At 41.5% G+C, this 15,057-nt stretch overlaps 1 protein-coding gene across 7 annotated transcripts in view; it reads right to left on the reverse strand.

Annotated features, from left to right (window-relative positions):
* The window catches only part of GRIP1 (glutamate receptor interacting protein 1), a 664,081-nt gene that overhangs the window by 262,279 nt on the left and 386,745 nt on the right, over positions 1-15,057 (reverse strand). Inside the window, exon 1 of one of the 7 annotated variants that reach the window (XM_077913725.1) lies at positions 4,872-4,941. The exons of the other annotated variants lie outside the window; for them this stretch is intronic. Within the exon in view, the coding sequence (XP_077769851.1) occupies positions 4,872-4,926 (55 nt within the window). The 5' untranslated portion in view covers positions 4,927-4,941. Of the gene's footprint in view, positions 1-4,871; positions 4,942-15,057 lie in introns of those variants that run through there. 7 annotated transcript variants of the gene reach the window in all.

Consider the following 15,057-nt stretch of genomic DNA (forward strand, 5'->3'; position numbering starts at 1 on the left):
GTGTCAAAGAATCTCAGAGTTTAGAGGGCCTCAGAGGTCACCTGAATAATCCTTTGGAAGATTGTCAGACACGTTGCAAGACTGTTCTTGTTGGGGAGAATTAAGAATGAGATGGCTGGCTGTCTAAGATGGTTGAGTTTCAGCTCTCTCAGGAGACAAGGCCTAGATTAATGTCTGACCTTCCCTTTCAAGCATGATGAGTCTGTGATTGGGGGAAGTGTAAGGAGCAAAGAGGGAAACGAAGAGGATGCGAGTGTGATTGGCACAAAGCCTTCTAGTCCTGCTCGGTGCCAGTGGATAAAGCAATGCCCGTGAATGCTCGGGCAGCAGAAAAGAAGTAAGAATATTGAGGCTGGGAGGAGAAATCAGGAAGGAGAAAGAGGCAAAGTGATTATGCTGAGTGAAGTAAGTCAGTCGGAGAAGGACAAACATTATATGTTCTCATTCATTTGGGGAATATAAATAATAGTGAAAGGGAAAATAAGGGAAGGGAGAAGAAATGTGTGGGAAATATCAGAAAGGGAGACAGAACATAAAGACTGCTAACTCTGGGAAACGAACTAGGGGTGGTAGAAGGGGAGGAGGGCGGGGGGTGGGAGTGAATGGGTGACGGGCACTGGGTGTTATTCAGTATGTTAGTAAATTGAACACCAATAAAAAAAAAAAAAAATAAAAAAAAAAAAAAAAAAAAAGAAAAGATGCACAGCAGGGAGCAAATGGATGCCAGCGACAAACGTCTCATTGGGATACCCCACTGGGTCAACAGGGCTGCCTGTCTAGAAAGCTAATGGGACAGGGGGTGGGGGGACAGTCAATTCTAATTCTAGGCCACCTGTGTGTTTGGGAAGACAGAGGAAGGGAGGGCAGGTAGGAAGTACTGACACTTGGGCCAGCTCTGATTTCTGGAATCTATAGTCAAATGAAGGCAGAGAATGTTGGACCTGAGTTTTGAACCAGTTACAGAGAAGACAACAGGAGGACCAAGCGACTGGTGACAAAACACAAAAGGTGACCAGAGCCTCTCTCCCCATGGAATGTCAGTAAATATTTATTGGCTGATGTTGACTTTGGTAGACTGAGTAAAGCCTGTGAAAGGAAAACACCATCGCCCATGGGCCGTGAAAAGTTCAGCTCTGTGGACCCAAAACAGTGGCACCTGAGAGTCACACCAGTTACCACTACAGAAAATGGTGCTGTGTCCATGAGGCCAGCCTGTTGCGAGGAAAAAGAAATGATGAAACCATAGCAAGAGAGAATGAAGGAAGCCTGTGGAAGCTGCAGAGAAAACAGGACTCCTGAGAGCTCTGGTAGCAGCTGTGAAGGTAGGCGCCCAGAAGCTTGGCTTTACCCAGGCAAGGCAATTCCTTTGTCAGATGTGGCTAGAAAGCTGAGAAATCGTTATTTTTGAATTTGGCTCCAAGGTCAGGTAACCAGCAGACTCATTCTGAAGGCGAGGACTTGAATAGGGGCAGAAGGCAGCATTCTTTCTCCAGATTGCAGTGCTACGTGGAAAAGCATGCTTTTGGCCTATTAGTGGCCCAAAAGTTCCTGTCCTAATGCAGGGAGAGGCCCTTGTGAGGTAAGGTGATTTTCTTCTGGTTCTACCTTTGTAGGGAACCAATACAGCAAACAAATTGAAAGTCGCTTGAAGCCTTAATAAGACAAAAAAAAAAAAAAAAAAAAGAATTCCCAAGTCTGAGAAGTGTTCAGCGGTCACCTAAAACGTGCTTTGCTCCAAAACTGTGGGTCATGCTTCTGTGTGGGAGGATCCTTGAAAATTACTCTCAAATAAAGAATTACTTATTTATTGTTAAAAATATATTGATTAGGGGCATCTGGGGCGCTCAGTGGTTGAGCATCTGCCTGTGGCTCAGGGCGTGATCCCGGGGTCCTGGGATGGAGTCCCACATCGGGCTCTCTGCAGGGAGCCTGCTTCTCCCTCTGCCTGTGTCTCTGCCTCTCTCTGTGTGTCTCATGATCAATAAATAAAATCTTTAAAAAATACATATTGATCAAAAAATATATATTGATTAAAAAATGCTTGATACACCTATAAAAAGCCCAGCCCAGGATCCTAGTACAAAAAATGGCAGCGCCTCGTTGTGCACACACAATAGATATTTGTTAAGTGAACAACAGACAGATGAATGAAGAAGCTAAGAAACAAGTAAACTATGAAGAGTGTAAGTATGTGTAGAAAATAGTTTTCCTTGAATTGCACCCTTTTTCTCCTTAAGAGAATTAAAAAGATAAAGCAACTGCCATACCACTTGTGGGTGACATCAACCACAAATAGCAAGGTAGTTTCTGAAACATGAAGCTCATCTCCCCTCCCCCTGACCAAGATCTGGATAAGGTCCTAGCCACCAGGGGTCTAGTAAAGAACTTGAAACATTCGCTGAGAGTTCATGGATAATTAATTCAAAAGTCCTACCAACTTCAACTATGCAAATCCTATTCATTTTACCAAAGGGTTACTCTGGGCCCACTACATTCACGGCCCTGTGCTAAGTATCTGGAGAACGTGTGTTAGTCGCAGTCCTTAGTGAGTGTAAAAAAAATTATGTGTTCTGGGGGTTGAATAGGTGAGGGTGTGGGAACTGTGGGGTAGAGGAGGATGAGACAGCTAAGAGGGAACTTCATCCCAGTGCAAATCCACAGGCCATCTCTGCACTCTCCCCCTCATCAAAAAGCAAAAAAAAAAAAAAAAAACAAACAAAAAAAAAAAAAGAAAAAAGAAAGAAGGAGCATTAAGATTGCAATTACTTATATTTCTTGGTTTTATTATTACAGCCTAAGAAAAACAGCACCACACAGAGGAATGGGGTTCAAAGAACTCAGTGAACAACAGGTAGCATTGGTGGGCCTTGAACCCGGTTTGACAGAAATGTGAGTGTTTGACAAGGTAAGGTGCTGGGCCGCTCAGGAACCTCCCTGCCAATGTTACGACATCCCGTCAGACACACAGAGGAGTCAGATCATGGCAGACTGTTTCCACATATAGATTTTATTTTAGGCATCAATTGGCAGTCTTAAGCTAAGTACCAAGTAGAAAACAGCAGATATAAAGATTTGGGGGAAAAAAGTGAAATGGCAACTATGAAGAAGGCATCGATACTTTCATTTATCCAGGTTTTTAGCAACTCTCTTCGTAAACACTTAGGTCTCCTTTCACTGCAGGGGACCAATGCTCCCAGAAGACTCAGAAAACTGGTAGAAGTTAAAAATATATATATTTGTAATAACACTGCTTGGGTCTACTCTCATTCCAGTATGTAGGAGTTATAAAAGAATTTCTGATACACATGAGTAAAAATTATTGTTTCATGATTATAATGTAAGAAGAGCATCATCTTCTGAACATCAAGAGAAGTAAGTGCTAAAATCAGCTAAGATAAGAAAAGAACTTTTTAGAATAAGAGTCCTTTCTTAAAGTCTTAACCAAAACCATAACATAAAGGATAGCCTTTTAATAGTGATTCATACACAGAAATTGTACATTTATCCCGATTGCAGAGGATAAAGTCAAAACAGAATTTACTCCTCCATGCTAACAGCCTAATTTAAAAGGGAGAGTATTTCCTATATTTTCCCCAAAGTACGTTTTAAAAGACTTGCTCTGCTATCCAAACAACTTGCAAATGCATTCGGTAAGTTGGGCTATAGTATTTATTCTCTTTCCTGTTATTGACTCAAGATCTATTTCTCACTATTTGCTTTGTGCTCATTCTTCTGCCAAATGAAATATTAATTGCATTTTTAGCTGCACTGCTGGTGATCAAAGAACTCTGATATGTCAAGCTAAACTGATAGAAATAGCACCCATTAACATATTTATAGGTTCAGAGCTTCTAGAGCATAATTACACCCATTAATTACTTGACAGTACTCTCTATTACGGGCTAAAAGAGAAAGGCATTTGCAGGTACGCAAATGAGTAAAGTTTTTTTTTAAATAATAAATTCTCCCTAAAGAAGCTTCTATCTACAGGAAAGAAGGCAAGAGGGCTCACCTATCTCTACGTTACTAAGGCAGAATTTTTAAGCATTCACTAACTTTGGGACAGAATAGACACACAGTAAAATGAGATGGCACAGACAGGGTGATTTCAAAGCGAAGCGTAATTTGAATTTTACAGAGAGATTTAATTAATATTTTAGAGTTCTCAGAGAGACCACCTCAAGCCAGTCACTCTCGATGGTAAGATACAGAGCAATGATTTTTACTTTCAAATAAACTTCTTCGAATATCACATAGGACCAAAGTGTTTCGGATTGCCCACATTTCTAAACATGCAATTCTAACACACACACACACACACACACACACACACGCACACACAAACTAAAGCTGTCCTTGGAGGAAGCTCATGAGATGTTAGAAATTAATAGAGTAAACAATGATTCTGTAGCTTCACCAGCTGTGCGAGTCCTGAAGCTGCCAGCTGCATTTAGTACATGTTGTCATGCAAAGGACGGGGACACACACTTGGACTCCTCTTGACCAGTTAATCAGTATGCAAAAATGATGGTTTCTCATAATAACTTCAGCACCGGACCCAAACCCATTCTCTTTTCAGCCCTGAATGAAGTCATTAGGAAAAGAAAAGGGGGAAGAAGAAGAAAAAAAAAAGAAAGATCACACAAGCCAGGATCTTCCCATTTTCAACACGAACACAACCAGGATGTCAGGACGAGGAGCCAGAGCCGACTCTACCTGTACACGTATCCATCTATACATATTCCACTGAGTTCTTTGTTGCCCGACAATCAGTTGGAAAGGCAGTCGCATTTGAAAGTAAAAACCATCCAACTGTGGTCCCAGGCTCCTGCAACGGACTGGCAGAGGGAAAAACAAGGAAAGCACGGTACCTTTAGTAAGTCGTCTCAGAATCTGACAACGGCATTTGAAAGAGACAGCTATCATTCTTGCTCCCTGCCTTCTGTGGCAAAGTGCAGTCAGGGCTCTGCTCTGGTGGCTGCAGGAGCAGCATATGAATTCCTTGCGCACATACCAGGAGGAAGGTAGTCCCAGTGGGGAGTGACAAAGCTTAATTCCTCTTGGCTGATGCAGAGGTCCGCTACATGTCATCTGGCAGAGCTGTGTCATTCACTACTACTACCACCCCTGCCCGCCTCAGCCTCCTCCCCCTGCACCATCACAATGGCTTAGAAAGTGAGGCTGTTTCGATAGCAACAAAGCACCAAATTGTGGAAAGCAGGGACAAGGCTGGGAGAGGAGCCATTCTATAAATCTAATACGAAGCACCGAGCAATGCACTGGGGTTTAGGCAAAGGGCTGTGTATTCCAGCCGATTCAGCTCCCCCCACGCCCTTCCGTCTCAGCATCAAGTCAGGGTGCTTTCTGCGTGTCCCATTTAACTAGAAAGGTTAGGGAAGCGCTTGCACTCTTACTTTACAAAGAGATGCGATGTTTCCTCAACAAGAATGGGAGGCAGAGGGGGGAGGCAGTTTGTCTTTGGGATTCTGTACAAAATAGAAAGGAGACAGCCCTACAGCAGACTCAGAAGGACCTATTTGGCACTTTGCAAGTCTGTGAGGGCCAAGGCAGTCTAATCTAGGTTTGGAGATGAAATGCAAAAGGGCTCAGGGAAAGGGCTCAGGCAAGGCGGACCATCAGGCAGATGGAATCCCAGCCCCCTTTCCAAAAAAAAAAAAAAAGAAAAAGAAAAAGAAAAACTTGGCTGGAAAGCAACACAGTCAAGACTGTTTCTAAAGATACCAGGAATAAATGCAAACAAGGCCAAGTACTTCTATTTTTAATATGCTTCATTATCCTATTTCCCAAACAACCCTCCCCCCAAACCATTCTTCTCATTATGCAAATAAAACAGTCTTGCGACATTGCAGATATTTGTGAGTATCAGCTCCAGTGGAGTGAAGAGGAGATGAACAAACCCTTCACAATCCATTCACAAAATGACAAGAAGGCGGAGCACACTTCTTCATCTGCCTGCACCAGCCCACTCACCATATAGTCAATACAAACTAACATTTGGGATGGAATTTTCAGCAAAATCCAAGAATCTCCTACAAGAGTTAATGCGAACATTCAGATCCCCTCCAAAAAAAAAAATCACAGTTGGCCAGGAACTTAAAAAAAAAATCAGCAATTAGTCAAAACGAAGATATATCACTGTCCAAACTATTTGATTAATAGTTCTAGGACTATATGAATTATTCATACAGTCTTATTCTCTACTCTAAGGGCTGTTAAAAAAATCCTTTCAAGCTGGTTTCTAAAATAATGTCCAATATTCCAAATTTAGTGATAGAGCTTTCCCCTCTTCTTTCATAAATTCCATATTAAGTCAAACAATTTCAATCTGCTGATGTTGAAATGCATATGCTGTCTATTTGGGGCCCAATAGGAAAATAACGTGTGTGAAAAGTAGCTGAATACTGAAAGCACCTACTTTAAAGGTTTTTGAAAAGAACACAATTCCCTTACCAAAGATGGTCTAGCTAAAGCAGTCAGCTCCCGCTAATCAATAGGAAAGTACATCAAATGGATTATATCACAGAATCAAATTTCTATAACTGCTTCAATTAGCATAAATCTGTTTTTGCATTTCAACCCATCTCATTTTCATCTTTATTAGGTCATCCCTAGTAATCTTTTAGCCTCCTTGATTTTTTTTTTTTTTTTGCTTTAATAGAAATGTGCCTTAGTGTTAGAGAATTGGGTTATTAGCTAAAGTGAGATAAATATTTATAGTTAGCTCTTTAGAAGAGCTTTCCCTAAATTTAACATCTTTCTTTAAATCTAGGTACTCAGAATATGCAGTTGTCAAATAGCATTTAGTAAAATCTTGCCCGTGGAATATCACCACCCCAGCCCATTATATTAATGTCTATTTAAATAAAACTCAAAATTATACAGGAATCTCTTACCCCCTGCTATTACGCTTACTCAGATCTAATTTGCTTCTTCCTTAAGGCTAAAGTGATCAAATATTTCCTCTTTTACTAAGATGCTCAATTCTTTTTAAAAGCTCTGTCTTCTGGTCCTAAGAAAGATCCTTAGAACTACTAAAACATCTTATTTTTCTGGCAGTAGGGAAAAAAAAAAAAAAAAACAAACCACCCATCCTGGAACCCTTTGAAAGGTTCCTGAATGTTCAAATTAGGGGACTTTTTTTTTTCTCTCCTTGTAATTACGGCTGCCAATCCATACATATCCCATTAGCCAGCTCAGGCTCAGCTCCAGGAATCTTACAGAAACAGAACCATCCTGGAGTGACCCTTTTCTAGGAAATGAAGGAATCTGCCATGTGTTCTACTCCTTCCATTTTTGGCCTCTCTGGCCCTCAGAGATTTCCCTGGGAGCCATTCCCAGGTCGGCCTTCTCTTCCAAAGCCCTCCCTCCTCCCTTCACCTAATTCCAGCCTCGCCTCACATCCTGGACTGTAATGCTTCCAGCAGACAAGCTTTTCTATCTCATAATTTACTGGCCCGTAGGAAAAAGGTCCCAAGAAGGCAAGGCAATTGGACCACAGTCTCTTAACATAAGCTACCATGGGGCCAACTAACCTACGTTTCCCGGCCAGCAGTTTAATGCAAGTATTTGTCTTTGGAAGCCTATAATCACCTGTGTCAACCGTGGTGGCTCCACTGTCTAAATAACTCAAACTTAATAGCATGCTCTTTGAGGGTCACCAAGTGGGAACTGTAGAGATACACAGCAGGCAAAATGGTATAAAATATGTATCTGATTAAGCTCCAAAGGGATCCGGAGGAGAGTTAGTTGATGAAGTTTACTCCTTAATACAGGAAAACATGTGCTTGCTGGATTCAGGGCTGATTACTCCCTTAAAATGATAATTCTTATTTCAGGGTTTCTTTAAAATATTTAGTGTTCCGGAGCACCTGGGTGGCTCAGTTGGTTAAGCGTCTGTCTTGTGATTTGGGCTCAGACCATGATCTCAGGGTTGTGCTCCTCACTCAGTGGAGAATCTGCTTGAGATTCTCTCTTTCTCTCCCTCTGCCTTTCCCTGTCCCCCCTCCCCGTCCCCTTCTAAATAAAACAAAATTAGTTTTCCTGAGTGTGCGTGTGTTTACAAAGCACTAAATATTCTTTATGCTCTTTACTTTTCCACTATGTCCCTTTTCCATGGATAGAAAATGCAATCCTGATAAGAGGGGGTAAATCCAACTAACAAAGAACCTTCCTATGCATCTCTTCTCCCTTTCTCCCTTGCCCCTACCCCTGGCCTTCTGAGGTACAGCTGGCGTATTCACAACCACGATGACCTAAAGGATCCAGATACTGCAGGTGGTTAAGACTAATTCCCCCGGGGACCAGACCATTATGCACCAAGTGTTTACCACAGGAGTCCATTCTGACTGGACAGCTTGTCTATTCTTTTATTTTTTCCCAAGATTTTATTTATTTATTCATGAGACCCAGAGAGAGAGGCAGAGACTCAGGCAGCGGGACAATCAGACTCCATGCAGGGAGCCCGATGCGGAACTCAATCCCAGGACCTCGGGATCACACCCTGAGCTGAAGGCAGATGCTCAACCACTGAGCCACCCACGGGCCCTGAGAAATTCATTTAAATATAAAAAAAGACAAAACAATGGGGTCAACTCCACAAATATTCCACTGTTTTATATCATTAGAATCAATTTGATTAAAGTCCTAACATAATGTGTATTTTCTTCTTCATGTCAGCTGATTTTGTAAATCTGTTGTTTCAAAATGCACTTCATAGGTCCCACTTGTTTGAGTATTTGGCTCTTTCCTTTCTTTTTCCTTGAATGCAATTGATGACAAATGTTTAGCGTGGTTAGGTCATTGGTTAGATAGCACATAGGATGTCCTGAATTGCTTAGTACTGAATCAGAACACTGATTTTCTCCCCGTCACACCTGGCAACTGTTAGGCATCTCCCAAGTCTTTAGGGTATTTCAGAACACGGTGTTCTTGGAGGTTTCAAAACATGACCAGTACCTCCTTCTCAGCCACTTACGGACAATCTCATTGATTCCTCCTTAGCTCATCACAATCGGTTCTGAGTTTCCTTTTCAGAGATGTTGAAAGTAACTAGGATCCTCACCCATGTTCTAATTCTCGTGACCACTGTCTGCCACTGAATTCATGGAGTCTGTCGGTGGGAGGCCAAACACTTGGACTGGGCTCCGAGCAGAACCTGTCGGTGCAGCTGAAGAAGGCCGAGAAGCAGGAAGAGCAAGACTTCATTTGAGGAGAGAGGTTCTAAGGGTGAGGCTATCTGGTGTAATTGCCCAAGACAGGATTTATTAGGCATGTTTTACAAATATTTTATGAGAAAACATTTGTGTAGAAGTAATGATGCCCTTTAGGAAGTGTCATTAGGACACACTCTGGCAAATCGGGGGTGATTAAAAAGCACTTAGTGGCTCCAAGCCTCTGGTGAGCTGTGCTAGCAAAGGGAGGGTATGATGCACACTGCGTGTGCTGTTTGCTTCTCTGGTCAGGGCTCTCATGCTCTTCATGGAGCCGAGGCTAGAAGGTTGCATATGAGAAGGCCAGGGAAGCTCCCACGAAGCTAAGAACCTAAGAAATTTGTCAGCTAACTGCATCTGGTGGGAAATGCTAAAGAATGGAATAGGTGGAAAATGGGCAATGCAGTACACAGGGAGACCTGCCAGAAATCAGCCCCATAAAACACCAGGTGAAACTGTTTACTGAAGCACCATGGAGAGATGAGATGAGGTTGTGGCCAAAAGCCCAGGCTTTAGAATCAAATTGACTGGCTCTGAATCCTGCTTGTCCCACTAAATGGCTGTGTGACCTTGAGCAAGTTAGTGAACCTCTCTGCTCTTCATTCGTAAAATGGTGAAAATCATCTCTCAGCTTGCTTTAATAATTCACTGAATTATTTGTGTAAAGTGCCTAGAGCAAAGTAAAGAACTTCATTGGTCACTATGTATTTGGTAGGGAGTACAGTCACATCGTCTGGTATTTGGTGACTCTTGAGGTAGGACTAGCATTGACAACTGAAATGCTCTCTTTTCCATGAAGTCTTTCATGATTACCAATGGCATGAAATAATCTCCCCTCAAATCCTGAAACGTCTTCAGCCCTCACGCATCTTCTTTCTCCCTTCGCAAATGACGGCACTTCCCAAGTGCAGTCAGAGGACCTCACCTCCTTCTGCAGCACTGTATCTGCTCCAGGCTCCAGCGGTCACCTCTCTGCTCTGACTCTCAAGTCTTGGTCTTCCACTCAATCTCGCTCTCATTCCAAACCACATTCCCTGATCCTTGATCACTGTCACCTCCCAGGGCCTCTCAGATGAGCCGGGAACCCAATCTGGTCCCTCAGTTTGTCCCCAACAAGATGCCTTTTCCTCCTCCATGAACTTGCTGACATCACCACCCTCCCCTCTTCAGCAGTCCATTCCTTTCAAGCACCTATAGAAGCCCTCTCAGCACTTTCCCATTCTGACCACCAGCATCCTGTTGAAAGCTGTGTAGTGGCTGTACACAGTTTTCTCTTACAGTTATTGACTGTTCTGTTCTAGGCACTGGGGCACTGGGTTCCGTGCTGGGTAGCTGAGCTGACTCAAATCAGTGGCCAACACTTTTGAACATTTTTATGAATTTGTCAGTAGTCCTTTGGGGGCAGTGTTACTTTTCAAATTTTGCAGTACTAGTTAAACTGAGTTTTTTTGGGTAAAATTAAAGGGTACCTTATACAAATAATCTTATGCATTACGACAACGGATAGCCCAGGTCATGTCAAATACTTTGACTAATAATTTGCAGATCACTTGGAGGGGAGTATGTTATTTGAAGAATGAAGAAAAGTGGACTACGTCCTATACAAAAGCTTCTGCACAGCAAAAGAAACCATCAAGAAAATGAGAAGGTGGGTAGCCCGGGTGGCCCAGCAGTTTAGTGCCGCCTTCAGCTCAGGGCCTGATCCTGGAGTCCCAGGATTGAGTCCCATGTCGGACTCCCTCTGCCTGTGTCTCTGCCTCTCTCTGTGTCTCTCATGAATAAATAAATAAAATCTTTAATAAAAAAAAAAGAAAAAGAAAATGAGAAGGTAACCTACCGAATGGGAGAAAATATTTGCAAATCATATATCTGATAAGAGGCTAATACACAAAACATATAAAGACCTCATACAACTCAATGGCAAAACAAAGCAAAACGAAACAAAAAAACAAAAAATGGACAAAAAATGGGTAGGATCTGAATAGACATTTTTCCAAAGAAGATATACAGATGCCCACCAAAAACATGACAATATCACCAACTATCAGGAAAACAGCAATCAAATCTCCAAAGAAGTATCATTAAAAAAAAAAAAAAGAAAAGAAAAGGCAAGAAATAACAAGCGCGAGGACATGGAGAAGAAGGGAACACTTGCACGCTGTTGGTGGGAATGCAAACTGGTGCTGCCATTGTGGGAAACAGCATGGAGGTTCCTCAAAAAATTAAAAATAGAACTACCATATGATCCAGCAATTCCATTTCTGGGTATTCATAAAAAAAATAAACAAACAACTCATTTCAAAATAAATCTGCACTCCAGGTTCATGCAGCATTATTTACAATAGCCAAGAGAAGGAATCAACCGAAGTGTCTGTCAGTGGGCCTATGGATAAAGAAAATGTATATACATACATTCATATAATGGAACACTATTCAGTCATTAAAAAAAAAAAACACTGAAATCTTGCCACTTGAGACATCATGGCTGGAACTTGAGGATATTACGCTAAATGAAATGTCAGGCAGAGAAAGACATATGCTGTATGATTTTACTTAAATGTGGAATAAAAAAAAATCAAAACTAAGCTCATAAATATAGAGAACAGATTGGTGAGTTGCCAGAGGCAAGGAATGGGGAGTGAACAAAATGGGTGAGGGGGTCAACAGCTACAAACTTTCAGTTACAAATTAAATAAGTCCTGGGGATCTAATGCACTATAGATAGGATAGAGACTACTAGCCTGCATATTTGAAAGTTGCTAAGAGAGTCAATCTATTTTTTACAAACTTTTTTCCCCTTTCTTTTGGCTAGGAGAGTAAATCTTAAAAATTCTCATCACACACACACAAATTCTTTTTACTAGGTATGGTGACTGATGTTAACAAGAATTATTGGTATTATTGGTATATGGTGATCATTTTGCAATATATGATAATTATATAATGAATCATTATATTGTACATGTGAAACTAATACAATGTTATGTCAATTATATCTCAATTTTTTTAAAAGGGAAATCCAATAGGAGAGGCTTCATAATTATTAAAAGGACTAATGGTAGGAGCATGTACTAAAGCTGACTTGAGGGATTGTTAATTTTCCTCAGCTTCAGGATGTGTGCAGGGGTTTAAGTGCTACTAAGAAGGCAAGAAACAGAACTAATTCAAAAGCCCAATCATAAGGACTGGTGAGATGTGCACAGAAATGAGATTAGATCAAGAGAAAAAATAGGATTTCCCGAAGAGCTCTGGATGATGTGTTTATTCCCACCTCCATACTCAATCTATTACCACCTATTGATTTATTTTTTTCCCAGATCACCAAACACTAACACACACTATTTTAATTATTTGTTTATTGTCTGCCTCTTGCCATCTACGCTTTTTTTTTTCTTTTTTCTTTTTCCAAATTAAAGATCTTTGTGTATGTGTTCACTGCCTAGGACTGCACCTAGCACATGTCCAATATTCAATAACATTTTGGGTCAACAAATAAATTGGGGGTGGGAATTCCCTTCCAGTGGACTTCTTTTATAAGCAATACTGTTTCTAAAGCTTTTCTACAAAGGATGAAGTTAACAAATAACTTCGGGGGGGGCGGGGGGAAGCTCTGCCACTTTAAGAGCAAAATCTTCCAAATAACATGTTTCTTGAAGACTACCTGTTTGTGGAGGGGGAAAAAAAAAGGAGAGAGATGCCATGTACCTTCCTTCCTAGAACACACCTCAGATTTATTCCTGGTGCTTCTGACAAGATGATTCATAAGGACCCTGTTGTTCTCCAAATATGAAGAAACACACAACACAGCTAGTTTTTCACTGAAGTCAGAGGCAGCAAGAGCAACAAAGAAAAATCCCAAAGTAAAAGATGCTAAAATTAAAAAGAATTCTCTCTGGCTTGGTGGAGGAAAAAGAAAGTAGCAAATGCAACTTATCTTGATAGTAGATTCTGGTCTAATGCCCATAATTATGGGCTGTCAAGGATAGGATGTAGCTCTAAAATAACAGATGTGTCTGTTTTTGGAATTTCTATATCCAGTAGCACATAGCTAAATAACTTCATAATTCCATCCTCACAGGGCTTTGTACTATAACAATTAACCTCCAAACTAACCTTATTGCTGTTTTAGCTGCTATTTTGACAGTTTTCATCTTGTGGGGATAGAAGTTACACTTCCCATGGGAAGAACGCACCCATTAAAAACAAACAAGCTACAACCTCAAAGCCGCCTCAGTTTCTAAGACCATTTATGCATTCAAATAAAGTTGAACTGACAATATTTTAAGGTAGCCTATAAATAAATCTAAAGACTTTGAATGCAATGAGGGAAAAGTAAGGCTTGAGATAATCATCATTTCTGATATAATGAAATGGACAATCCCCTTCACTCCTCCAAGTCATGTGTAATGCAACTGGAGGACCAATGCCACCATCCGCCATACTATTTTAATCCAGTAACACTGAAATGATGGTGGGGAGCATGAAAAACGGAAAACATATGGGAAATAGGGTGTCAGAACTGAAAAATGTCCTAAGGACACAGAAGTCTCAGGTGAAAGTTTGAATGTGGTACAGATGGGCTGTTTGATCTTGGGTAAAAGTTCCTGAGTACCTCCTCGAATGCTGGCCACCACCAGGGCCCCTGCAAGTACAAAGGTAAAAAAAAGATCACGCTCTTTTTGCTGAAAAAGTACCCTGGTGGTGGTGTGGGGGTGGGGGGCGTGGGAATTTCAACCCAGAACACTATACACCATACACCAGGATGCCAACAACAAACTACGGACCCACTTTACATAAAGTGGCATACAGCCCTATAAATGCCCTATGTCTGTGGAGCAGCAAGTCTCAGCTCCCCTTTAAAGAAGAATGACACCTAAATTTTCTTTTGAGGACCCACTCTCAGTCCACGTGGCGGGGGTGGGGGTGGGGGTGGACACTTCTTCCAACCCTCCCCCCCCACAGGGCATTAGGGCTGACCAAGTGAGCACATGGTCCACTCAGCCACATGGATTGGTCCAGACATAAGCAGTCCTACAAGCCTTCCAGAGGAGATACTATCCTAGGATTTTGGTTAGAACTACTGCAAAGGAACTATTCTTCTTCCAGCAAGAATTAGGGTAGAAGCCTGGAGCCGCCATCTTATCACCAGTATGGGAGAAGTGATGCTTGACTCATGCCAAGACAAAGGAAGATAGTCGAGACATGGAAAGTGATGGATTCCTGAAGATGTCGTTGGAGATATTTAGATCCATCATGCCTGAAGCCATAATACGACGGGACTTTTTGGTTGTATTTATCAATATTGTCTCCTATTTGTGAATCCAGCTTGAGTTGGGTTTCTCTCACTTGGGATCAGAAGTGTGTTGGCTACTACTCTTTCTTTTTTTGTTTTTCTTCTTTCTTTAAGATTTATTTTGGAGGGGGAGAGGCAGAGGGAGAGAATTTCAAGCAGAGAATCTCAAGCCCAACTGAGCATGGAGCCAGACACAGGGCTTGATCTCATGACCCTGAGATCACGGCCTGAGCTGACACCAAGAGTCAGACGCTCAACCGACTATGCCACCCAGGTGCCCTGCTTGACTACTACTCCTTCTACACTTCAGATTCTTGACTGTAAAATAAGGCTGTCTCTCTAAAATTCCCTACAGTTCTGTCATTCTAATACTGATGTCCTATCAGTATTATGCTGCACATGAGATAAGAAGAAGGCACTTTGTTGATGTTAAAGTGCTCTACAAGGAACAGGAGGGTTTATGAAAATACTAATATTCAAATAGAAATATATATATATATGTATACAATGTGCAATGTGTGTGTGCACTGAAAA

The sequence above is a fragment of the Canis aureus genome, chromosome 11 (assembly GCF_053574225.1).
Source record: "Canis aureus isolate CA01 chromosome 11, VMU_Caureus_v.1.0, whole genome shotgun sequence".
Classification (NCBI taxonomy): domain Eukaryota; kingdom Metazoa; phylum Chordata; class Mammalia; order Carnivora; family Canidae; genus Canis; species Canis aureus.